This window comes from Lithobates pipiens, unplaced genomic scaffold (assembly GCF_037356315.1).
Source record: "Lithobates pipiens isolate NorthernLeopardFrog02 unplaced genomic scaffold, aLitPip1_a1.2 Scaffold_22, whole genome shotgun sequence".
Classification (NCBI taxonomy): Eukaryota; Metazoa; Chordata; class Amphibia; order Anura; family Ranidae; genus Lithobates; species Lithobates pipiens.
Window position 1 is genome coordinate 41,249,566 of NW_027507784.1, and position 27,457 is coordinate 41,277,022.

Here is a 27,457-nt window from a genome sequence, read left to right on the forward strand (position 1 = left end):
GCCATTCCACGGGCATGTGCAATTTTGAAGAGTGACATGTTTGATATCTATTTACTCAGCATAACTTCATCTTTCACTTTATGCAAACATTGGGCTAACAAGTGGTTAATAATAGAGCTTGCAGCCAGTAGTGTTAGGCGTGCTGTCTGCGTGCTCTGTACCCAGTACATACCGCTATAATATAGGGCAGGCCCCTACTTTCAAACATCCAACTTACAAACATCTCCTACTTGCAAACGCAAGGAGACAGCAGCAAGTGAGATGAAAAAAGATGGACGACAAAACAAAATTATACAGGGGTGATAACCCTTCCCTATGTTTTCCAAAAAGCTTAAAGATAGTTTTTTTGACTGGAGCTACACTTTAAAAATGTACCGGTTGAAAATGACAAACAGATTCAACTTAACACAACAAACCTACACAGTCCCTGTCTTGTTTGCACCGCCTGTATACTGCTGTTCTGAGTATATAGGGCCTGGGGGCCACACGCATTTCCTTTTTTTAATATGGGTACGGGGTTCCCCTTAATATGTGTACAAGACCCAAATAGGCTGGTAATGGGCAGGGGGGGCTACCCATGCCATTTTTCTGAATGATTTTCAACCATATTGCAGGAACCAGATATAACATTAAAACCGCAAGCAGTTTTAAATGGTGTTATTTCCGTTTAATGTCATTTTGTGCAGGGACTGTTCTAAACACGGGAAACACGTGGCACTTCACAGGCATACTACAGACACCCCCCAGGCACCATATTTAAAGGAATATTTCACTTTTTTTTTTTCACTTTAATCGTCATTAAAATCACTGCTCCCGCCAAAACGGTAGTTTTTAAAACTTTTTTTTGCAGTGACCCATGCCCCCTGAGGCAGGAGGCAGGTCGCCAAACCCTTTTTAGCACACTATCTTGCATATTAGCCGTTAAAATTAGCACTTTCCAATTCGAACGTTCGAGTCCCATAGACTTCAATGGGGTTCTAACGTTCGTACCGAACGCGGGGGTCGTTCGCAAGTTCTGGTGCGAACCGAACCGGGGGGTGTTCGGCTCATCCCTACTATAGAGGGATATGCTTTGTTCATATTTCATGTCTGAGGTTTACAACCACATTAAAGTCCTTATAATCTAATAGGAAAGAAGTATTTTTACATCACAATTTTTGTGTGAAAGAGGCAGTAAATAAGATTTACCAGCATCACCAGCAGATGTGCTCCAGGATCATCACCAAATGTGTTACAATATCACTAGCAGGTGTGTTCCAGCACCACCAGCCAGTCACGCTCCAGGGCTACCAGATTAATGACAAAATAATACAGACGTGCCAATGAAAAAGAAAAGCACCTGTCATCAGTCTGCTGGGGGCAGGAGGAAGCATTCCTCAGTTCCCTAGTGATCAGACTGCAAGATTGTAACTTTGCAGCAAGTCAGAAGGAAGAAGTCTGCAGCACAGACTGATCTGTGTCAGACATTTGTGATCACAGCCATGATTTACATGATTGTGTCAGTCAAGCAAGCAGATGGTGACCCTGGATGACGACGTCAACAAAGATGGTGCCATCTTTCTGGAGAGACAAGCGGGTGAAAGTAAGCTTTTCTTTTTTGGTGTTTTGTATGTCATTCTACACCTTTTGTGTATTTTTTTTAAAGGTTTTTCAATCTAATAGTAATTACTCTAAATATATGTGTATGATAGCATGTGTTGTTAGAATACATCCTGAATAATATTACATATTCATTGTTTCAATTTTGATTTAGTTTTTCTGTTTTTTGGGGTCTTTTTTTTGCTATTTTTATTATGTGACCTCAGTGTATTAACAACAATTGTGTAACTGGCATTAGTGTTTTTTTTATTATTTACATATGTTGTATTACATTGTATTATTGTTATCTCACTATGACAGATTTTTATGTTAGCAAAAACCTTAAATTTACAATACAATTTATTGTTTAAAGGGGTTGTTCGTTTTTTTATTTTCTAAATAGGTTCCTTTAAGCTAGTGCATTGTTGATTGACTTACCTTTTCCTTGGATTTCCGTTCTAAATGTTTTTTTTCTTTGTTTTCTTTGTCTGAATTTCTCACTTCCAGTTCCTCCTCAGTAAGCTGTTCTGGCTAACTAACCACCACTCGGATGATGGTGAGAAGTTTACTGAGGAGAAACAGGAAGTGAGAAATTTAAAGAAAAAAAATTTAGAAGGGAAATCGAAGGAAAAGGTAAGTGAACCAACAATGCACTAGCTTAAAGGAACCTATTTAGAATATAAAAAACAAAGCTTTACAACCCCTTTAACTTTATGCTTTTTGTACACTACTGGATATTTTATGTTTATTAGGAATCATTCTTTTTTTTATTGTTTTTAACTTTCCCTGATTGTATTAAAGTGTCACTAAACCCACATCATAAACAAACTATTGATAAATGGTGTATTACATTTTGTTCATACTCATTAGTCACTATGTCTATGAGATTTGTTTTCTGTATCCTGCAAAAAAAAAAAAAAAAAAAAAATGGTTGATCCTGCTGCTCTCTATCTCCCCCTTCTGTCCATGTCCCCAATTCAGCTAGGGATTTTTCTCAGCTGTGGTAGCAACTCTGCACATGCTCAGTTTTCAGTGAGTTTCTATGCTTAAGCATTTCCATACCCCCAAACTTTCTGAGAGGGGAAAGAGGGACACCTATTAGCAAAAGTATGTAGGCATAGGACACATCCCCTGCCACGCCCCCCTTAAAGGAGAATTGTACACAAAAAATTTGTTAAACCCACAAGTGCTTTTTTTTTACCACTGCTATTCCTTTATATTGGCTGTTGAAATTTGCAAATTCAGCAATTTAGAAAATGGATGAAAGGTTTAGAACTGGGAAACACTTATTGAAAGGTAAATAGCGTTTTTTTTTTTTTTTATACAACTATATAGATAAGACCAAATTGAGGAGCAATGAGGGACTTTGTTCCAAATCAGGGACAGTTGAGAGCTATGCATTTCCTCCCTATCACATCTGAGCAGCCCATGTGACTATAGAGTCACACATGTGGGTGTATACACAGTGGTAAATGACAGCCCACTCCCTCCCTCCTCCTCCATGCCTACTAACCAGCTAAACACAATGGGGGGGGGGGGCGGGCTATTACATGTAGATTGATGGAGGCTTCTCCTCCCTCTTATTCTAGGGCACAGGCTAGTGGGACATGACACAGCCTGTGACTGCCAAAAATTTGCCCACATGTAATTGCAAAGAATAAATATTTGATTTCAAATATATATTTTTATGACAATTTAAAACAGTTTATTGATATTAATTAATACTTTCCAAAAAGGGGTCATTTGGGGGATATTTGTACTGTCCTGGCATTTTAAGAAATGAGATTGGCAATCATTAAATCGGGATTAAAGCGTAACTCCACTTTTGTTGAGAAAAAAACATTCCCCACTGGGCGATCTCTGTACATTGCAAGAATTTTAACAAACTTTGTTGCAGATTTTTTTTTTACTTGCTATTTTTTTTCCCCACGAAAGGGGAGTTACCCTTTAACCAATATTCATATATATATATATATATATATATATATATATACACCATAGTTTGTAGTTGCTATAACTTTCACACTAGGGCGCGATCAAGGGGTTAATTGTGTGTTCCCTCAGTGTGTTCTAACTGTGGGGGGATAGGATTGACTAGGAGAGGAGACATACCATTTTTCCTACTTATTAGGAACAAATGATATGGCTCCTCTCCTCACAGGGATTTGTGTATTTACACACACAAATCCCTATGCTGGCGCTCGTTCACGCGATCGCTGTCGGCCGGCGGAGATCGTGTCTGCCGGCCACGTGCTTCGGGTCCCCCGCCGTGCAGCGCGCATGCCCTCTGATGGTCTCAGGCTGGATTCACACCTATGCATTTTTTTGTGCTTTTTGCATTTCGCAGATTTGCACTACAGAATGCGTTCCATAGGAAACCATGGTAAATGGATTGCAGTGCAAATCTGCAAAATGCAAAAAGCACTAAAAATGCGTAGGTGTGAATGCAGCCTAAAATAGGTAGGACGTACCCGTGCAGGATTTCACCCAGGAGAGCCATTGTGCCGCAGCATATCTGCGTGACATGGTCAGGAACCGGTTAAAGTAGTGCAGGGCTGAATAGCTGAAAAAAGGCCTGGTCATGAAGGGGGGTAAAATCTTCCAGGGCTGAAGTGGTTATCCACTTACCGACTGGCTCCTGTACATATATACGTTGGCATTTTGAAGAGGGATATATTGGTAACGGCAGCAGCTTCTGCCACAACCGAGATATCCATCGTTTCAGGAGCCGGTCCTCTTTATGATAATGGTGGTCTCCACGGCGCATTCGCCGCAAGATCATCGTTATCGGTGGAGGGAGAGGTGCCACCCCCCCCGCCGCTCTCCCGCGCCCTCCGCCGCTTACCGGAGCCGTCGGTGCTGGGTATAGAGACGAGTGAGGCTAAGATGGCCCCCACTTGTCTCTATACCATAGGAGAGCGGAAGCGACGTCAAAAAGTCACTTCCGCCCATACCACTTAAAGGAACATTTTTCTGTTGTCATTTTTTCAAATGACAAATTTTTTTTTTTTTTTTTGCATTTTAGTCCAAATATGAGATCTGAGGACTTTTTGACCCCGATCTCATATTTAAGAGGACCTGTTTACATTCCTTGCAATAGGAATAAAAGTGACCCAATTTTTTTTTTAAACAGTGAAAAAATAAATAAAATAAAGTAAAATAAATATGAAAAACATTTTTTTAAAGAGCCCCGTCCCGACGAGCTCGTGCGCAGAAGCGAACGCATACATGAGTAGCGCCCGCATATATAAAACGACGATAAAACCACACATGTGAGGTATCACCATGATCAGTAGAGCAAGAGCAATAATTCTAGCCCTAGACCTCCTCTGTAGCGCAAAACATGCAACCTGTAGAATTTTTTAAATGTCACCTATGGAGATTTTTGAGGGTAAAAGTTTGTCGCCATTCCACGAGCGAGTGCAATTTTGAAGCGTGACATGTTGGGTATCAATTTACTCAGCGTAACATTATCTTTCACAATATAAAAAAAATTTGACTAAATTTACTGTTATCTTATATTTTTATCAAAAAAGTGATTTTTTTCGAAAAAAAAGTGCGCTTGTAAGCCCTTGTACACACGGTCAGACATTCAGACAACAAAATCCGTCGGATTTTGTCCGAAACTGGTGTTGCATACACACGGTCGGACAAAGTTGTCGGAAAATCCGATCTTTCGTAATGTGATGACGTTGTTTCGTTACGATGGGACTACGTTCAGGCTAGTAGCCAATAGCTTTGGTCTAGGAATTTGATCTGAGCATGCGTGGCACTTTGCCTGATCGGAATTCTCTACAAACGATCGGACTTTGTAATGTTGTCGGAAAATTTTTATATCCAGCCCTCAAACTTTTTTGGTCGGACATTCCGACGGAAAAAGTCAGATGAAGCCCACACATGGTCGGATTATCCGACAACACAGTCCGATCGGACATTTTCCATCGGAATGTCCGACCGTGTGTACAAGGGCTAAGACCGCTGCGCAAATACGGTGTGAAAATAAGTATTGCAATGACCGCCATTTTATTCTCTAGAGTGTTAGAAAAAAAAACAATTATAATGTTTTGGGGGTTCTTAGTAATTTTCTAGTAAAAAAAAAACTGTTTTAATCATGTAAAAACCCTAAATTCCAAAACAAGGCTGGTCCTTAAGTGGTTAAATTCTTTTGGCAAGAAAAGGAATGCAGAAAAAAAAAAAAAAGTTTTCCCTTCGCAGGTGATTGTATTAATGGGTGGGTTATTATTTGTTGAAGGTTTGTCAAATTTCTAGTCGTTGTTCACCATAAAAAGTGAAATAGAAACTGCCGGCTGTGAGTTTTGCTTTCCCTTTACTATAAACAGATCAGTCACATGCAGAAATGTCATATTTAAAGTCCCTGTGATAATAAAGCCCTTTAACAGTGACGTCTCACTTCCTTATGTGCGAGAACTTCTCAGCCAGCGATCGTCTCCTTCTATTGTCTGTCCTGTTCAGGGATACACCGAACATCATCCCCGCCGCCGGTAAGAATTCCATTCTGATCCAATGAGTAGATGGATATTAGAGCGAGTTCTGAACCTTTATGATGGGCAGCCGTAGAGGAATCTGTGTTTAGATTTGGTTTGTAGATTACAAAATCAGGACCTTTAAATCATAACATCGTCCTTCAATATAGAACAATTATAGCGAGTTATAGACGGCAATAAAAGAAGAAAGTTGTGTATAATAGATCGTAAATTTGTCACTTTTTTGGAACGCAGAGAAATCCGAGACTCAGCTTTCTATAAATAGTCAGGTTTTGTATAAAATAAGCAGAGCGAGCCGTTTATAAAAATCTGCGGAATGTTTTTTTTTAGTTCTGTACGCTGTTTGGATTTCGGAGACTTTGTCGGAATTTTTTTTCTCTCTGAACTTTCCTTTCTGCAACCTCTCCGATTGTTATAGGGTAACTCCAGTTTTGTGTTAAAAAAAAACCAAAAAAATAAAAAAAAATAAAAAATAAATAGTATACCATTTACAATTGTGACACAAGTCATATTGTAATTAAATATTATTAACCACTTCAATACCGGGCACTTTTACCCCCTTCCTGCTCATTTTAAAGCTTTCAGCGCTGTCACACTTTGAATGACAGTTGCGCGGGTCAGAAAGACCTCAGATCTCATATTTACACTAAAATGCAATAAAAAAATGTATAATTAAAGTCCCTTTAAGAGCTATGGGCGGAAGTGACGTCTTGACGTCGCTTTCCTCCTGCAATGATATGGAGACGGGTGGGGGCCATCTTCCAAAGGCTCCAGTAAGTAGCGGAGGCCACCGGAGCGTGGTGGGGGGGGCCCTCTTCCGCCACTGATAAAAGTGATCTTGCGGTAAATCCGCTGCAGAGACCACCTTTAGGCCCCTTTCACACTGACGTCCCGTTCAGGCCCGCCTGTCAGTTTTTCAGGCGGACCTGAACGGGTGCTCCATAGAGGTCTATGGAGCGTCGGATGTCAGCGGTGACAAGTCCGCTGACATCCGACCCGCTCCGATCCGAAAAAGTGTAACGGAGGAAAAAACTATTTTTCCATCCGTCATCGGATCGGATCGGGGGACGACGGGCACTGCGGTCCGTCGTCATCCGATCTCCCATAGGGGAGAGCGGCGCTGTGACAGGTCCGTCCCTGCGCAGTGTGCAGAGACGGAGCTGTCATCTCCCTGCTCAGCGGGGATCGGCGGAGTGATCCCCGCTGAGCAAACGGACATCCACGGGGTGGATCAGAACTGATCCGCCCCGTGTGAAAGGACCCTTATCTGAAAGTGGACCGCCCGCTGAAGAAGAAGATACCAGGGTTATGGTAGCTAGCTGCTGCCATAATAACGATATCCCTTTTCAAAGTAGCGACGTAAAACGACGGCGGGTGGTCCATAAGTGGTTAAACAAGGTTAGGACTGTATGATACGTTAAATACAGTTCTGTAAGCAACAACCTATTTTCTGGCAGTGCCCCTTCCCGAAACTAGACTCTGGATCTGCCCTGGCAGCCCACGTGTCCTACGAGTTTCTACAGGGTGAGCGAGCGTAAGCGAGTGAGCCGTAAAAAGTTTTTTTTTACCCTTTTTCCGAAAAACCGAGCAGGATCTGGGAAAGGTAGGGGTTTTAGGTTGGGGGAGTCATAAAGTGGAGATGCACTTAGAGTTAAGGTTAAAGTTCATAGGTCAAAAGTTAGTTGGGGTTAGGGTTAGAACTTAGGGTTATGGCTAGAAGTTAGGGTTCGTGTTCAGGTTAGGGTTAGGGCTAGGTTTTGGGTTAGAGTTTGGTTTAGGGTTAGATGGGTTAGGGTTTGGGTTAGAGTTAGGGTTAGGGTTTCCCCTTGAAGAACAAGGTTAGGGTTAGGTTGAGAGTTAGGGGTTAGGATTAGGGTTAGATGAGTTAGGGTTTCCCCTTGAAGAACATGGTTAAGAATCAGGGATTGGAATAGGGACCTCCTCTAAAGGTCAGCAGGTGGGTCCCCAGCGGTCAAAGGTCAAGAGGCGGGGCTGACCCACCCCAACCAAAGTGTTCTGCCTACCCCAACTAAGTTGGGGAATGAACAAGTCGAGGAATGAGCAAGTCGGGGAAAGCGCCCTTGGGCACCGGCAGCAGGCTGGTACAGTGATCAGTCATCTGCGGGGTGTGTTCTGGAAGGACATCATATGATGTCCAGCCAGATCGACGAGAGCCCCCCCTCCCCGTGCCATCTGCCCAAAGGCCGTGTGGGAACTGTTTAAAAATGGCTTTTCCTTTTCAATCTGCAGCTCTGTAACTTTCTGTAAAATGCAATATAGCCGTCTATACAGAGACTTTGTACAGAACACCCCCTAGAAACATAATTTCCTGCTTGTGTGATTGGCTCACTGATTTTCCAAGTCTGCACTAAGATATAAGTCAGATTTCCGGCATCCCCTACAACAAAAATTACATTTTTGGTGAGATACTCAAACATACAAGTAAAGGTGCAAAAACTTAGAACCATTAATATCCCAAATGCAATTAAAGCGTCTGTTATAGAATACACAGTCTGTATTAGTCCATGTAGATAATCAATAGCATGTGGGAAATAAAAAGAGCGCTCAAGGCTGCCATCATATAGGAACAGAAACCAGGTTCCAAAAGCACTGCAAGAAACAGGGGAAGAGACGCCTCTGAGTGTAGACATTTCCTAAAACTTTAATAATACATCATTAGGTTGTCAACTCACATTTAAGTGCATGTACAGATCATAAATAACAAATAATAATAAGCCTAAAGTATGGTGAATCAATAAAGCGTTTTCCAACGGGCTATTATAATGAACTATTGTAATAAAATGTAATATAGCATAATAAATAAAATTAATTAATCAAATATCTATATAGCGCAATACTGCTAATAAGGGATTTTTTTTTAAAAAGCAATAATAATATTAGAAGATTAAAACAAAAAACAGTAATACATACAACCATAAAATTATGATCACAATTACAACAACAATATAATCTGTGAAAACATTAAAATCAAATAAAGGATGGGCAATCAGTTGATATAGGCATGAATCGTGAGTCATATATGAGTCATGGTTAATGCATATTCAGTGTAAGACATAAATCAACAATTGTATTGTCCTTTAACAAAGACATTAAGACATATAATCTAAGTTAGTCATGTGAATGATACAATGGACAAGTAGGAATTCCGTATTTATATATATATATATGTAGCGCTGGCTCCTGGCGAGCAGGCGCTATATATGTTTTTTCAAAGTTAATTTTCCTGAAACCACAGTTGGGTTTTGGGGCTAGTTTTCTAAATTTCTGGTTTCATTACCAGTCCAGCTGGGTTGCACTGGGTTCTCCTTGACCATAGGTGTCGCTGTCACCGCCGGCAAGAGTAAGAATGCAGTTTAGCTGGGTGTATTGAATGCCACTGTTCTTTCGGAACCAGCCCAATGGGAGTGTTCTCCTGCTGTGCATTCCGGGAGGTGGTATTTAAGGTACTGACATCACGTGCTTCGGGGTTTCCAGTTACGGAGATTATTTTCTGCCTGTTCGGTTCGGGGTGGTTCTCCTGACCCAGCCCCATGGCCCTCCTGGCCTGGGGTGTGGAACCATGCATTTCCAAGTCTCGGGCTGGCTAGCCCGAGGCGACACAACTGCAGGGACAGGCCTGAATGGATTTCGGGACCTATTGATCCAAGGGTGGTCCGGTGCCTTCTGACCTAAGGGAGAGGCCCAGCAACTGGAGAAACCCCAGGGGAGGACTCTTCAGGAGAAGGCCGTGCGCAAGGCTGGCATCTCTGAAGCAGCCTGGAGGCTTAGTTGAAGGACACTTCATGGATCTACACTCATACGGTATCGCTGGACTGGCTGAGAGATACTGGTACCGTATGATAGCTCTTTAAATTTGTCTACGTCCCTCAGTAACGCTCAAGTCTGTGGCAGAGACTTTCAAACATCCTACCGGCTGCTAGGCCTAGTGAGAGGAGGTCTATCCGGGGGTTGTAAAATCCAGTAGTGATACGGTTGCTATTCTCTGGATTTTCCTATAAGAGACTTTCCATTTTTGCAGTCTAAAGTACCTAAACTTTGAGACTCTGTTTCAAATAAATAACCCAAAAGAAGATTCAGTGTCAGTTTCCACATTTCTTTGGGCCATCTACCACGGGAACCCCTGGACGGAGAAAAAGTCAAGAAGGTATGGTTAAGCCCAATAAAACCAGCAGCTCCTTCGGGGGTCAGTGCTACATATATATATATATACATATTATTTGTGTGAGATCTCAAATAAAGCAGGCTATTCCTGATGTACTCCAAGACTTGTGTTGCCTGGTTCTTGGGGGGTTACTATAGCAAGATCCATTGGTCTCGTGTTCCAGGACTTAGGAAGAGATATGCTGACGGAATCACTCAAGTGGAGTGTGGGACGTTCCGTCACAGCCTCCATCTCAATGATGGGTTGGAGATCTGGTTAAGGACTAGGTCAGGAGTTGGGTTATTATTTAGCCTATCTGGGCTAAAAACATAAATGAAATAAATAAAAATATGCCATAGTTTGTAGACGCTATAACTTTTGCGCAAACCAAGCAAAATACGCTTATTGAGATTTTTTTTTTTACCAAAGACATGTAGCAGAATACATTCTGGCCTAAATGTATGACGAAATTAGATTTATTTAAATTTTTTTTATTGGATATGTTTTATAGCAGAAAGTAAAATATATATATAATTGTCTTTTTTTGTTTATAGCACAATATAAAAAATAAAAAACGCAGAGGTGATCAAATACCATAAAAAAAAGCTCTATTTGTAGGTAAAAAAGGACGTTAATTTTATTTGGGTACAACGCCGCACGACCGCGCAATTGTCAGGTAAAGTGACGCAGTGCCATATCGCAAAAAATGGCCTGCTCAGGATGGGGAGGGGGGTTAATCTTCCGGAGATCAAGTGATTAAACATGTATTGCAATATGTGTGAACTGAACATCCCTGTTCTTCATGGCATAGTTGGCTGGGAAGGGTGTACGGCAGTGTGCAGAGGGTCCCTCCAGAATTTGTAGTGTTAATACGTGGTCACACCCCTTTAGCACCTGGTGGTTTACCTGTGCTGTACAGGCTATTGGGATGTGATCAGAGGTACGTGTTATTTCTGTGCTGGTAAACAACACAGCAGCTGCGTCAGTTTATTTCTGCCTATAAAGCAGGGCGTAAAAACAGGCACAGTAAAAGCAGCACATACTACATACAGTAAACATTGTCAGGCACACAGTTAACTCTTTAATTGCCCCTAAAAAGTTAACCCCTTCCCAGCCAGTGTCATTAGTACAGTGACAGTGCATATTAGTAGCGCTGAACACTGTATTAGTGTCACTGGTGATGTCAGTGACAGTTAGGCCTTATTCACACGTTTGGCATTTTTAGTGCATTTTGCAGATTTGCACTACAGAACATGTTGAGTAGGAAACCATGGTAAGTGGACTGTAGTGCAAATCTGCAAAATGCAAAAAGCACTAAAACTGCCAAAGGTGTGAATCCAGCCTTAGCCAGGCCCCAACAAAGTGTCAGTCCCACTATAAGTTGCTGATTGCCGCCATTATTAGTATTAAAATAAATAAATACATTTCCAGTTTATATATATATATATATATATACACCATCGTTTGTAGACATTATAACTTGCACACAAACCAATTACTATGCACGTATCATGATGTTTTTTTTTAATTAATTTTTTTTTTTTTTTTACCAAAGACGTGTAGCAGAATACATTTTGGCCTACATTTATGAAGACGTTTTGATTTTTCAAATTGTTTTTTTTTTTTTTTTTTATGGATATGTTTTTATAACAAAATATTGTTTTTCTTTCAAAATTTTCAGTCTTTTTTCGTTTATTTAATAAAAAATTAAAAACCCAATAGTGATCAAATACCACCAAAAGATAGCTCTATTTGTGTGAAAATAAATAATGATATAATTATCATTCGGGAACAGGACTGCGTGACCTTGCAATTGGCAGTTAAAGTAGCGCAGTGCTGAATTCATTTTAGCTGGATATGTTTTATAACAGAAAGTAGAAAATATCTTTTTATTTTTTTCAAAATTTTCTGTATTTTTTGAGTTATATAATAAAAAATGTAATTTGCATACAGCACTGCATGATCACACTATTACCAGTTAAACTATCTCAGTGAAGAAATTTGATTTGATTGGATATGATTGCCGCCATTATTAGTATTAAAATAAATAAATAAATATATTTCCAGTATGTATATACACACCATTGTTTGTAGACACTATAGCTTGAACACAAACCAATTACTATGCATGTATTGTGATTTATTTATTTATTTTATTTTTTTACCAAATACGTGTAGCAGAATACATTTTGGCCTAAATTTATGAACACGTTTTGATTTTTCAATTTTTTTTTATTGGATATGTTTTTAGAACAACATATTGTTTTTCTTTCAAAATTTTCAGTGTTTTTTCCTTTATTTAATAAAAAATAAAAAATAAACAATAGTGACCAAATACCACCAAAAGAAAGCTCTATTTGTGTGAAAATAAATAATGATATAAATATCATTTGCATACAGTACTGCATGACCGTGCAATTACCAGTTAAAGTAGCGCAGTGCTGAATTCATTTTAGCTGGATATGTTTTATAACAGAAAGCAGAAAATATCTTTTTTTTTTTTTTTTTCAAAATTTTCAGTATTTTTTGAGTTTGTATAATAAAAAATGTAATTTGCATACAGCACTGCATGATCGCACAATTACCAGTTAAACTAGCTCAGTGCTGAATACATTTTAGCCTAAATTTGTGAAGAAATTTGATTTGATTGGATATGATTGCCGCCATTATTAGTATTAAAATAAATAAATAAATACATTTCCAGTATATATACATATATATATATATATATATATATATATATATATTTACACACCATCGTTTGTAGACACTATAGCTTGCACACAAACCAATTACTATTTACGTATCGTGATTTTTTATATATATTTTTTTTATTTTTTTATTTTTTACCAAAGACGTGTAGCAGAATAGAATCTGGCCAAAATTTATGAAGACATTTTGATTTTTCACATTTTCTTTTTTTTTATTGGATATGTTTTTATAACAAAATATTGTTTTTCCTTCAAAATTTTCAGTCTATTTTCCTTTATTTAATAAAAAATAAAAAATAAACAATAGTGATCAAATACCACCAGAAGAAAGCTCTATTTGTGTGAAAATAAATAATGATATAAATATAATTTGCGTACAGCACTGCATAACCGTGTAATTACCAGTTAAAGTAGCGCAGTGCTGAATTCATTTTAGCTGGATATGTTTTATAACAGAAAGTAGAAAATATCTTTTTTTTTTTTTTTCAAAATGTTCTGTATTTTTTGAGTTATATAATAAAAAATTCAATTTGCGTACAGCACTGCATGATCGCACAATTACCAGTTAAACTAGCTTAGTGCTGAATACATTTTAGCCAAAATTTGTGAAGACCTTTGATTTGATTGGATATGATTAATAACAGAAAGTAGAAAATGTATTTTTTTCTTTCAAAAATTTCAGTCTTTTTTTCGTTTATATAATAAAAAAAAAAAACAGTAGTGATTAAATGCCACCAAAAGAAAACTCCATTTGTGTGAAAAAAAAAAAGATATAAATTTAATTTACAGCACTACTAGACATGTGCAGAGTAAAATATTTCGTTTCGGAATTTCGTTTTCGTCCGAAAACTTAATTTATTTAGTTACTCCCGAAATTCGTTTTCATTTATTTCGTTTTTCGTTCAAAAATTGCATTCGTCCGAAAATCCACATGAATTACGGTCGAATCTGTCTTTGAAGGTTTATGGTGTCTGTCGAATGTATAAAGAAGATTCGACGGAGCTAGTATATAGCATACTTTAGAACCCTATTAAAGTCTATGGGACTCCAACGTTCAAAATCTAAAGTGCTAATTTTAAAGGCTAATTTGCAAGTTACTGTCCTAAAAAGTGTTTGGGGACCCGGGTCCTGCCCCATGTATCAATGCAAAAAAAAGTTTTAAAAAACGGCCGTTTTTTTCGGGAGCAGTGATTTTAATAATGATTAATGTGAAACAATAAAAGTGTAATATTCCTTTAAATTTCGTAGGGGGGGGGTTGTCTATAGTATGCCTGTGAAGGGGTGCATGTTTCCCATGCTTAGAACTGTCCCTGCACAAAGTGTCATTTATGCAGGAAAAAAAGTCCTTTAAAATCACTCGCAGCTATTATGAATTGTCGGCTCCCGTAATACAGAGAACACTCATTGAAAGTCATTGATAAAAAAATTAATAAATAAATAAATAAAAAAGCGTGGGGGTCCCCCAAATTCAATTACCAGGCCCTTCAGGTCTGGTATGGATATTAAGGGGAACCCTGCCTCAAATTTAAGAAAAAATTTGACGTGGGGTTCCCCCTACATATCCATAACCAGACCCTTCAGGTCTGGTATGGATATTAAGGGGAACCCCGCGTCAAATTTAAAAAAAAATTGACGTGGGGTTCCCCCTAAAAATCCATACCAGACCCTTTATCCGAGCACGCAACCTGGCAGGTCGCAGGAAAAGAGGGGGGGACGAGAGAGCGGCCCCCCCTCCCTCCTGAATCGTACCAGGCCACATGCCCTCAACATTGGGAGGATGCTTTGGGGGTCTGTGACCCCTCAAAGCACCTTGTCCCCATGTTGATGAGGACAAGGGCCTCATCCCCACAACCCTGGCCGGTGGTTGTGGAGGTCTGCGGGCGGGGGGCTTATCAGAATCTGGAAGCCCCCTTTAACAAGGGGACCCCCAGATCCCGCCCCCCCCCCGTTTGAAATGGTAAGGGGGTACAAAAGTACCCCTACCATTTCACAAAGAAAGTGTAAAAAATGGTTAAATAAAACAAACAGACTTTTGAAAAATTCCTTTATTAAAAATAAAAAAATAAAAAAAAGATTCCAGCGGCGGTAATCCACTCTTGCTATCCAGCGACGGACGATCATCTCTCCATCGATGTCTCATCTCATCCAGCGCAGCGATCCATCCTTCTTCTGTCTCCGTGAAGGAGACACTACAGGCATTCCGGCGGCTGACGTTTCTTATATACGGAGGGCGGGGCCACCCGTCACCTGACCCCACCCCCCTCTGACGCAAGGGGAAACCCGGGGTTCCCTGTGACGTATGGGTGACCCGCACCCCTCTGATGTAACACAGGCAGGTTTCCGTTACATCAGAGGGGGGCGGGGTCACCCATACGTCACGGGGAACCCCGGGTTTCCCCTTGCGTCAGAGGGGGGCGGGGTCAGGCGACGGGTGGCCCCGCCCTCTGTATATAAGAAACGTCAGCCGCCGGAATGCCTGCAGTGTCTCCTTCACGGAGACAGAAGGATGGATTCGCTGCGCTGGATGAGATGAGACATCGCTGGAGAGATGACCGTCCATCGCTGGATAGCAAGAGTGGATTACCGCTGCTGGAATCTTTTTTTTATTTTTTTATTTTTAATAAAGGAATTTTTCAAAAGTCTGTTTGTTTTATTTAACCATTTTTTACACTTTCTTTGTGAAATGGTAGGGGTACCCCCTTACCATTTCAAACAGGGGGGGGCGGGATCTGGGGGTCCCCTTGTTAAAGGGGGCTTCCAGATTCTGATAAGCCCCCCGCCCGCAGACCTCCACAAGTACCGGCCAGGGTTGTGGGGATGAGGCCCTTGTCCTCATCAACATGGGGACAAAGTGCTTTGAGGGGTCACAGACCCCCAAAGCATCCTCCCAACGTTAAAGGGCATGTGGCCTGGTACGGTTCAGGAGGGAGGGGGGGCCGCTCTCTCGTCCCCCCCTCTTTTCCTGCGGCCTGCCAGGTTGCGTGCTCGGATAAAGGGTCTGGTATGGATTTTTAGGGGGAACCCCACGTCAATTTTTTTTTAAATTTGACGCGGGGTTCCCCTTAATATCCATACCAGACCTGAAGGGTCTGGTTATGGATATTTAGGGGGAACCCCACGTCAAATTTTTTCTTAAATTTGAGGCAGGGTTCCCCTTAATATCCATACCAGACCTGAAGGGCCTGGTAATTGAATTTGGGGGACCCCCACGCTTTTTTTTTTTATTATTTATTTATTTTTTTATCAATGACTTTCAATCAGTGTTCTCTGTATTACGGAGCCGACAATTCATAATAGCTGCGAGTGATTTTAAAGGACTTTTTTTCCTGCATAAATGACACTTTGTGCAGGGACAGTTCTAAGCACCAGAAACATGAGCCCCTTCACAGGCATACTATAGACAACCCCCCCCCCCCCCCCTACGAAATTTAAAGGAATATTACACTTTTATTGTTTCACTTCAATCATTATTAAAATCACTGCTCCCGAAAAAACGTCCGTTTTTAAAACTTTTTTTTGCATTGATACATGTCCCCTGGGGCAGGACCCGGGTCCCCAAACACTTTTTAGGACAGTAACTTGCAGAATCTTTTCTCTCTGTCAAATCTTTTTTCTCTGTCGAATATTTTCTATATATAATCTTGGACTAATAGAGGTAAGGTTAGGCACATTCGACCACAGGTTCTATAGACAGATTGTTGTCAGAGTCATGTCGAATCTCCTATTCTATATCGAACTGTTGTAACAATGAAAACGAAAATAAAGCATTTATTTATGTCGGATCTTTCGTTTTTCGGATTTTGTGCTTTCGTTATCGTTTGTCAAAACGAAAACGAAAATAGCTGAAATTCGGACGAAAATGCATTCGGACGAAAACGAATGCACATGTCTAAGCACTACGTGATTACACAGTTACCAGTTAAAGTGGCGCAGTGCTGAATACATTTTAGCCTAAATTTATGAAGAAATTTGATTTGATTGGATATGTTTTATAACAGAAAGTAGAATATATATATATATATATATATATATATATATATATATATATTATTTTTATTTATTTTTTTTAGTATTTCTTGATTAATATAAAAAAAATGTAATTTGCGTACAGCACTGCATGATGGGGCAATTACCAGTTAAAGTGGTGCAGTGCTGGCTCACTTTGAAGGGATTTCTGCTAACTTCCTGTTTTGGTTATGGGTCAGGAAGTGAAGGGAAATGTCTCTCATGTATGTACAGTATGTTTTCTTATGTATTTTGCTGTGAATTCAAACTGCAGAGTTGCACCCATAAAGTTTACATGAATGTTCTCAATGTTTTCAGATTTCTCACCGATTAGAAGGATAAAGATGGACCGTGTTGTCTCTTTCCTCTTATGGCCTTTCATGTTTCTTGCAAACTCCGGAAAATGGCTGGGTGAGCTAAACACGTTCCCTTCAATATTCTGCAATAAGCTGCAAAATGCCCACCTACCTGCTCCCACCACTGAGATCTCAATGATGGTTTGGAGATCTGGTTAAGGACTATGTCAGAGGTTGGGTTATGATTTAGCCTATCTGGGTTTGGATTGTGACAGCTAGACCCCTGTATCATAGGAGGAGGTCCTATGCCTCCCTACCCAAAAGCACCAAGTATTTTTTTCAGGTGGTTCATAGAAAGTAATGGAAAAGAATAATGTGGGAGTATGGCAAAGGTGATTTTAAATGGGTCAGGGGTGGGGAATGAATGGACAAAATGAACGCCTCAAGCTTCAGATAAATGAAAAGTGAGTGAGGACCTCTCTGAGGGGTGCTAACCTTCTCTTGATGAAGTCATGATAGAGGTAAGATTTAAAGTGAGGACCTCTCTGAAGGATGCTAACCTTCTTTTGAGAAAGTCATGATAGAGGTGGAATTTGAGGTGGGGATGTCTCTGATGAGTGCTAACCTTCTCGTGATGAATTCATGATAGAGAGGGAACCTGTAGTGGGCTAAATGTACATAGGTTTGTAGTGTAGGAAAATTTGGCCTGGCTGAGAGCCAGGACTGGGTTGAAACTGGGTCAGGGTTAGATATCAAGAAGACTAATCTGGGAATTGTTGGAGAGGGTGTGGACAACAAGGGAGTGCGGCACACATTTGATGGGAATGCCCAAAAATTTGAAAATTCTGGAGAGAAATATTAGATCTGATAAAAATAATAACAGGAGCTCAGGTACCAGAAAACCCTTGGACATGTCTCTTCCACGGTACAGATACCCCAACACAAAAGTATAAAGAGGCCCTCATAGGACACCTAATAAACGCGGCAAAGAGCCTGATCCCCAAAAATTGGAGGCAGATGGAAGCTCCAAAATTGAGGGAATGGATAGAAAGAGTAGAGGATAGGATATGTATAGAATGGAGGGATGGGAAGAAGATGAGGAGAGTGGAAAAAAGAAATTCCGAAAGAAATGAGAACAATGGAAATCGTTCAAATTAACGAAGAAATATAGCAAGGCAGTAGAGCTATAGGGGGGGGGGGGGGGGGAGGTAGGATGTTTTTCCTTGCATACTATGTTTTATATTTTGTGTATAAAAAAAATACTAAATAAAGAATTAAAAAGAAACTGGGTCAGGGTTGAGTGAGTCAGGGAGCCTGAATGACTCAGCAAGCAGTTTCTTTGGTGCCCCCCCACCTTCTGGAACTTTGGAGAAGCTTCCAGATGTAGTGGCCGGAAGCTAGAAGGAGCTGCTGGGCATATTTATGAGGCTCCCAGCCAATCCTCAGAAAATGAGCTGGCAGGGTGAAGGCCAATTCATAAATATTCATGAGTCATGCCAGCAGCGACAGAGAGGTGGAAGATGGAGAAGGAGTGCTGAGGAGACTGGGAGCACCGCTGGAGCGTGCCAATGTTCTCTTAATGAAGCCATGGTAGAGATGGAATTGAAGTGGGGACTTCTCAGAAGGGCGCTAAATTCTTTTGATTAAATCATGATAGTAGCATCTATAGTTGGGATCTTAGCATTTTAGTTGGGACCTTCTCTTGATGAAGTCATGGCAGTGGCAGAATTAGAACAGAAGGCATCTCTGAAGGGTGCTAGCTTTCACTTGATGAAGCCATGATAGAGCCAGTAATTGAAGTGAGGACCTCTCTAATGAGTGCTAACTTCCTCTTGATGAGGTCATGATAGAGGCAGAATTTGAAGTGGAGTCATGATAGAGGCAGAATTTGAAGTGGAGTCATGATAGAGACAGAATTTGAAGTGGAGTCATGATAGAGACAGAATTTGAAGTGGAGTCATGATAGAGGCAGAATTTGAAGTGAAGTCATGATGGAGACAGAATTTGAAGTGGAGTCATGATAGAGACAGAATTTGAAGTGGAGTCATGATAGAGGCAGAATTTGAAGTGAAGTCATGATAGAGGCAAAATTTGAGGTGGAGTCATGATAGAGGCAAAATTTGAGGTGGAGTCATGATAGAGGCAAAATTTGAAGTGTAGTCATGATAGAGGCAAAATTTGAAGTGTAGTCATGATAGAGACAGAATTTGAAGTGGAGTCATGATAGAGGCAGAATTTGAAGTGGAGTCATGATAGAGGCAGAATTTGAAGAGGAGTCATGATAGAGACAGAATTTGAAGTGGAGTCATGATAGAGGCAGAATTTGAAGTGGAGTCATGATAGAGGCAGAATTTGAAGAGGAGTCATGATAGAGGCAGAATTTGAAGTGGAGTCATGATAGAGGCAGAATTTGAAGTGGAGTCATGATAGAGGAACAATTTGAGGTGGGGACCTTTCTGAAAGGTGTAAGAGCACGGTTCCAATTTAAAGCTCTAAAACGTTTGTTTTGTTTCAGTTCGCCAGGTGCGACCAGCCAGAGATGAGGAAAGGGCAGATGGTGAAGAAAAAGAAGAAGATACTAATGAAAACTGTTGCATAGTCTTGCTTAGCAGCTTTGGCGCAGGTGCTCCTGTTGGCAGCTTCAGCCTCGGCCATTTCCGTGACCCAGCACACAATAACATGGTTTGAGCTGCACGTTTCTTGACACCATGTTTACTCCGAGCAAAGTTCGAGAAGACAAATTTGTGTCTTATGGGCACATCTGTGAATATTCGCTGTATCTTCGCACCAGCAGAACAGAACATCACATTCCATATGTAATATTTAATAAGCTTCATGAAATTAACAGGATGTTGTTTTTCATGCATTGCCTTTCCATACTGCAATACTGAAGTTTAGCAATATAGTCTCACCTTGGAGATACATTTAATCTTAAGATTGCCTTAAAGAAAAAACAACTTGCAGTTGGTAATATATATATATATATATATATATATATATATATATATATATATATATTCAATATGTTGAAGCTTCAAGACTTCTTAAAGAAGACAAGATCTCTCCAAACTCATAATTAGAACTGGAAAGCGTAGAAAGATGATGGTATGAATGTTGGTAAAGGAGATGTCAGACTGCTTAAACCATCTCCAGTAGATGGCTTAGCGGATATCCTGATGAAAACATCAATCATATATATATATATATATATATATATATATATATATATATATATATGATAATAATGGAGGTATGGAGATGGTCTTCTTAGTTAGCTTAAAGAACCGTTCCGGGAAACAAGTGAACAAACTCAAAGAGCTGCCAATAATATCTAGCAAATTCGGCTGCTATGCTTAAGCCACTTGGTTTACTTTGATCTGGTTGTGTGCAGTCCCTTGCAGAATATTATGAATTCAGTACCATAGCAGGGCAGTATTTATGTATTCCTGGAGATTTCCTCTCTGCTTTTAACATTACTGATTATTTTCCTTGAAACCTTTTAAAACTGACATTATTATTATTATTATGTAGGATTTATATAGTGCCAACAGTTTACACAACACTTTACAATATAAATAGAGACAGTACGGTTACAAAAATAATCAATACAAAAAAAAGGTGAGGAGGGCCATGCTCATGAGAGCTTGCAATCGAATGTTCCAGCATCACCAGCAGATGTGTTCCAGGATTAACAGCAGATGTGTTCCAGGATCAAAAGCAGGTGTGTTCCATCAGCACCAGCAGATGTGTTCTTGGATCAACGGCAGGTCTTTTCCATCAGCATTAGCAGACGTGTTCCCGGATCACCAGCAGGTGTTTTCCATCAGCACCAGAAGATGTGTTCAAGCATCACCAACAGATGTGTTCCTGGATCACCAGCAGGTGTGTTCCATCAGCATTAGCAGATGTGTTCCTGGATCACCAGCAGGTGTGTCCCATTTACACCAGCAGATGTGTTCCTGGATCACCAGCAGATTTGTTCTAGCATCACCAGTAGGTTTGTCCCATTAACACTAGCAGATGTGTTCCAGCATCACCAGCAGATGTGTTCCTGGATCACCAGCAGATGTGTCCCATCAACACCAGCAGATGTGTTCCAGCATCACCAACAGATGTGTTCCTGGATCACCAGCAGGTTTGCTCCATTAGCATCAGCAGATGTGTTCCTGGATCACCAGCAGATGTGTTCCTGGATCACCAGCAGATGTGTTCCAGCATCACCAGCAGGCTTGTCCCATTAACACTAGCAGATGTGTTCCAGCATCACAAGCAGATGTGTTCCCAGGTAACCAGCAGGTGTTTTCCATCAGCACCAGCAGATGAGTTCCAGAATCACCAACAGATGTGTTCCTGGATCACCAGCAAGTGTGTTCCATCAGCATCAGCAGATGTGTTCCTGGATTACCACCAGGTGTGTCCCATTAACACCAGCAGATGTGTTCCAGCATCACCAGCAGATGTGTTCCCGGATCACCAGCAGGTGTGTTCCGTCAGCATCAGCAGATGCATTCCTGGATCACCAGCAGGTGTGTCCCATTTACACCAGCAGATGAGTTCCTGGATCACCAGCAGATTTGTTCTAGCATCACCAGTAGGTTTGTCCCATTAACACTAGCAGATGTGTTTCAGCATCACCAGCAGATGTGTCCCATCAACACCAGCAGATGTGTTCCAGCATCACCAACAGATGTGTTCCTGGATCACCAGCAGGTTTGTTCCATTAGCATCCGCAGATGTGTTCCTGGATCACCAGCAGATGTGTTCCAGCATCACCAGCAGGCTTGTCCCATTAACACTAGCAGATGTGTTCCAGCATCACAAGCAGATGTGTTCCCAGGTAACCAGCAGGTGTTTTCCATTAGCACCAGCAGATGTGTTCCAGCATCACCAACAGATGTGTTCCTGGATCACCAGCAAATGTGTTCCATCAGCATCAGCAGATGTGTTCCTGGATTATCAGCAGGTGTGTCCCATTAACACCAGCAGATGTGTTCCAGTATCACCGGCAGATGTGTTTCTGGATCACCAGCGGATGTTTTACAGCATCACCAGCAGGTTTGTCCCATTAACACTAGCAAATGTGTTCCAGCATCACTAGCAGACATGTTCCTTGATCACCAGCTGGTGTGTCCCATTAACACCAGCAGATGTGTTCCAGCATCACCAGCAGATGTGTTCCTGGCTCAACAGCAGGTGTGTCCCATTAACATTGGCAGATATGTTCCAGCATTACCAGCAGGTGTGTTACAGCAAGTGTGATCCTGTATCATCAGCTGATGTGTACTAGAATCACCAGCAGATGTATAGAAAATTTTAAATTCAGCTCAGCAATATGATATACCAAAACAATGTGTGTAGTGTCCACAACATTTTAAATCCAGAAAAAGGCAAAAGTTTATATCAATAATACTAGTAATAAAATAAAATACGATAAAAGTAACAACTTAATCTGTGTGCTGGAAATGTATTTTCTACCATACGCTTTTTCAAACTGGATATTGAAATAAGAGGCAAGAGCGTAGCAGATTTGTTCTAGCATCACCAGTAGGTTTGTCCCATTAACACTAGCAGATGTGTTCCAGCATCACCAGCAGATGTGTTCCTGGATCACCAGCAGATGTGTCCCATCAACACCAGCAGATGTGTTCCAGCATCACCAACAGATGTGTTCCTGGATCACCAGCAGGTTTGCTCCATTAGCATCAGCAGATGTGTTCCTGGATCACCAGCAGATGTGTTCCTGGATCACCAGCAGATGTGTTCCAGCATCACCAGCAGGCTTGTCCCATTAACACTAGCAGATGTGTTCCAGCATCACAAGCAGATGTGTTCCCAGGTAACCAGCAGGTGTTTTCCATTAGCACCAGCAGATGTGTTCCAGCATCACCAACAGATGTGTTCCTGGATCACCAGCAAATGTGTTCCATCAGCATCAGCAGATGTGTTCCTGGATTATCAGCAGGTGTGTCCCATTAACACCAGCAGATGTGTTCCAGTATCACCGGCAGATGTGTTTCTGGATCACCAGCGGATGTTTTACAGCATCACCAGCAGGTTTGTCCCATTAACACTAGCAAATGTGTTCCAGCATCACTAGCAGACATGTTCCTTGATCACCAGCTGGTGTGTCCCATTAACACCAGCAGATGTGTTCCAGCATCACCAGCAGATGTGTTCCTGGCTCAACAGCAGGTGTGTCCCATTAACATTGGCAGATATGTTCCAGCATTACCAGCAGGTGTGTTACAGCAAGTGTGATCCTGTATCATCAGCTGATGTGTACTAGAATCACCAGCAGATGTATAGAAAATTTTAAATTCAGCTCAGCAATATGATATACCAAAACAATGTGTGTAGTGTCCACAACATTTTAAATCCAGAAAAAGGCAAAAGTTTATATCAATAATACTAGTAATAAAATAAAATACGATAAAAGTAACAACTTAATCTGTGTGCTGGAAATGTATTTTCTACCATACGCTTTTTCAAACTGGATATTGAAATAAGAGGCAAGAGCGTAGTTTGGAAGGTGAAGGAACACGTGGGACACGTATTCATAAAAGGGAGTGATTGTGGAACACAAGCACAAATATAAAAGGACTATGATTGGAATTGGACTGTTGATATTATTATATCATAGCACTAATGCACGTGGTGGTGTTTAAGAAGAAAAGTGAATGCGCAAGGAGTTTGTTTAAATTATCACTTCACCAGCAGATGTGTTCCAGCACTATCAGCAGTCACATTCCATGGCCTCCAGATTAACGACAGGATACAAAATCTGTGTTATTTTAAAGATTTAGGCAAGAGGAAGCATTCCTCAACCTTCCGCCATTACCCAGGAACAGGCACCAGGATTTACATCATCTCTGGGATGGTCTCTCAGTCCAGCAAGTAGATGGTGACCCTGGATGATGCCTCAATAAATATGGTGCCACCCTTCGGGAGAAAAGAAAAATCAAATGAAGGGATTTTTTCTGTGTTTTGTTTATGTGTTTTTATGTTTTTTCAGTTGATTTACTGTAGGATATAAGGTTAGTGTAGTTATAATACATATTGTATAAGAACTGTTTTTTTTTTTTTGCTATGTCTATTAATTATTCTCAGTATATTAACACCAATTGTTTAGATGGTTATAGCGCCATTGTTATTATATACACATACTATATTATTTTTATTATCTCATTATGACAGATTTTTTTAAGTCCAAAAACTTTACAAAAAAATTGCAGAAGACTTTATTTGAAATATATTTTACTTTTGCCTTGGATCACAGCTATGTGTGCAAATGCCATATGGATAATGACTGTACTGTATATTTTATGTTTATTATGAATCGTTATGTTTGTAACTTTGTAAATTGTAACACATTATTTCTATGTGCAAATTCTTCAGCTTAGTGTAATCCCTTAGGTTGCATACACACCTGAGCGTTTCCTAAACTTGTGACATGACACACAAAAAAAGTGCGCTTTGCCACGCGTTTCGGAAACATGCTGCAATTGTGGGGCATCAAGCGGACGTGCATTTTGCTGTGTGTTTGTCACATGACAAAATACGCTACAAATGTGCCAAATGCGTACTGAAAAAAAAACGCACTACGCACTGCAACCAAAAAAGTTCTGGAATCTGGAGCTACTCTGGGGTGTTTGTCGCACGTGAGCAGACCGTTCAAGTTCACTGGAAGGGCCCATGTTTTGCAGGACTTATCTTTACCCTATGATATGCCAAGTACCATGGCATCAATATTTATATGTGGTTTTTAGCATGCCCTGCATTTTGCATTTCTGTGTGTGCTTTTTTTGGTATCATTCAGTACATGATTTCACAAGGTATAATAAAATCTTCTTTACCAAGACTTCTCTTTGGTATACATCTCTGATTCAAAGTCCCCCCAAAAAACTCACCCCTTTTTGTTGGAACCCAGAAAAGAAATACTGTGTTTTATATATCACATGCTTACTCTATATAGATATTGGCCTCATTCAAAGTCCCGCCGACCAAACGTTCTCTCTTTTTGTCCAAGCTGAAATTCAGGCAAATATAAAATACATAAATGTGTTTTATATATATATATATATATATATATACACATACATATACACATATATACACACACAGTGTCTCACTAAAGTGAGTACACCCCTCACATTTTTGTTGCCAGCGGTTTAGACATTAATGGCTGTGTGTTGAGTTATTTTGAGGGGACAGCATGCTGCCGCCACCATACTCTTGGGCATGGAGCTCACCAGAGACTCCACTCCTCCATGATGACATCACAGAACTGGTGGATGTCAGAGACTTTTGTTGCCAGCGGTTTAGACATTAAAGAGGAAGTAAAGCCTGATGGGTGTTACTTCCTCTTTCATTCCCTGCAAAGGTAAAGCATAATGGACTACTGTGCATCGCATAGTAGCCAATTATGTGTCACTTACCTGACACAGGAGCCAGAGAAGTCACCGCTGTCCCCTGTAGTCCGGCGCATCCATCTTCTCGGTGGGGTCTCGCTGCTCTGCCGCTGTCATTCGGCGAAGCTGCGATGACGCGACTCCCGCGCATGCGCACGGGAGCCGCCACGCGCACGGGAGCCGCCACGCGCAGCATGTTGGCGGCGGCGCGCTCATTGCGCCTGCGCGCCGCTGTCTACGGCGCATGCGCCATAGATAGCGCCATAGATAGCGCCATAGATAGCGGTGCCTGTCTTTCGGCAAATATCTCCGAAACCGTCTAGGTTTAGGAGATATTTCTTGGACCTACAGGTAAGCCTTAATCTAGGCTTACCTGTAGGTCAAAGTGTGTTGTAAGGGTTTACAACCAATTTAATGGCTGTGTGTTTAGTTATTTTGAGGGGACAGCAAATATACATTGTTATACAAGCTGTACACTCACTACTTTACATTGCAGCAAAGTGTCATTTCTTCAGTGTTGTCACATGAAAAGATAGAATAAAATATTTAAAAAAAATGTGAGATACTGTATATGTATATAATATATATATATATATATATATATATATATATATATATATAAAGAAAAACCTCCCCACGCTATAAAGGACATAATTAATCTAATCTAAATCTTTGTGTTTAACTACATCCAACAATATTTCTAAATCATTGCTGCCACCGTAAAATAAAATCTAGAATAAAATAAACAACAAAGTGTAAAAATATTGTCTCAGTGCAAAATTCACCACTCTGCCAGTAGCGCTGTGATAAAAATAATCAACATCAAGTGTACATGAAGTTCATGAAAACAATAATATATATATATATTAAAAATGAAATAGTAAAATCCAAAATGAAAAAATCAAACAATAAACTAAAAATATCGAAAATAATTTCACCCAGTCTAGTAACCAAATGAGCAACGACTTTATTTAAAATAGGAAAACCACTCACATTTTAAAAAAACATATATCAAGCATTTTGGTACATCTGGGTTAGGGGTGCATTGCTTAAGGGACTGGTTTTGTCTCACCACCTCTAGCTGCCGTTGTCACTGTCCTGACACTATCCTCTGGATTGCCGTATAGTCACGCTCCAATGCGTTTCGTCACTTCTGACTTCCTCACAGGGGGCATATATACATATAAGCGGTGTAGGTACCTGCATATAAACGGTGTATTAGCTTCTTGCAGTACCTGGACAGCAGAGCTCAGGCTGGGTTAGGGAGAAGCAGAACAAAGAGCCAATCAGCTCTGCCTGTGCTGCAGAGCAAGTGTAATTCTGATAGAAGGAGAGAGCAAGCTCATCAGGTTGCCTGGGCTTTTTTTTTTTATTACCATGTTGCATACAATAAAATCCCTACTGGACATATTCTACAATTGTAGGCTGGGGGAGGGACACGACCTGTAAATATTACTGAAATGCACCAGAGTCAAACCAGATTCCCTCCTCTGTCAGACAGTTCTGTGCTGTGTGGCAGAGCTGTGTAAATCTCAGGAATGGATAGATAGACAGCAATACAACTCCTTTGGCAGTTAAATGCTGTTTTTTAAAACCCAAATCCAACCAAAGATTTTCAGTAAAGAGTGAAAACGGCTAGAGCCCTCGTCAGGTTTTTGACCTCCGGCCTCCCATTCAGTCTTGCACAATTGTACTAGCTTCTCTTCTGGACTGAAATGGCTTCCTCTGATTTCCCTGCACACTGTGAGCTTCTCACATTGTGCATTAGAAGCTGCAGCAAGTCAGGTAGAGC

At 40.6% G+C, this 27,457-nt stretch overlaps 1 protein-coding gene across 2 annotated transcripts; it reads left to right on the plus strand.

Moving 5' to 3' along the window:
- On the plus strand, positions 1-25,115 carry LOC143923658 (uncharacterized). Of its 2 annotated transcripts, none has more exons than XM_077447467.1 (3): positions 1-1,582; positions 17,280-17,372; positions 19,773-25,115. In XM_077447467.1, exons 1-3 carry the CDS (start codon positions 1,516-1,518, stop codon positions 19,943-19,945), a joined length of 333 nt encoding a protein of 110 aa, XP_077303593.1. In that variant the 5' UTR covers positions 1-1,515; the 3' UTR covers positions 19,946-25,115. The 2 variants fall into 2 exon arrangements, 1 of the variants encoding a protein (XP_077303593.1); XR_013261749.1 differs by lacking the exon at positions 1-1,582 and adding an exon at positions 5,927-6,080.
- The last annotated feature ends 2,342 nt before the right edge of the window (positions 25,116-27,457 follow it).

Excerpts from the sequence above, each read along its gene's own strand:
- LOC143923658 (XM_077447467.1), top strand. The coding sequence starts at position 1,516 with ATGGTGACCCTGGATGACGACGTCAACAAAGATGGTGCCATCTTTCTG. Across the intron at positions 1,583-17,279 it reads GGAGAGACAAGCGGGTGAAA|ATTTCTCACCGATTAGAAGG; the intron begins GTAAGCTTTTCT and ends CAATGTTTTCAG. Across the intron at positions 17,373-19,772 it reads AAACTCCGGAAAATGGCTGG|TTCGCCAGGTGCGACCAGCC; the intron begins GTGAGCTAAACA and ends GTTTTGTTTCAG.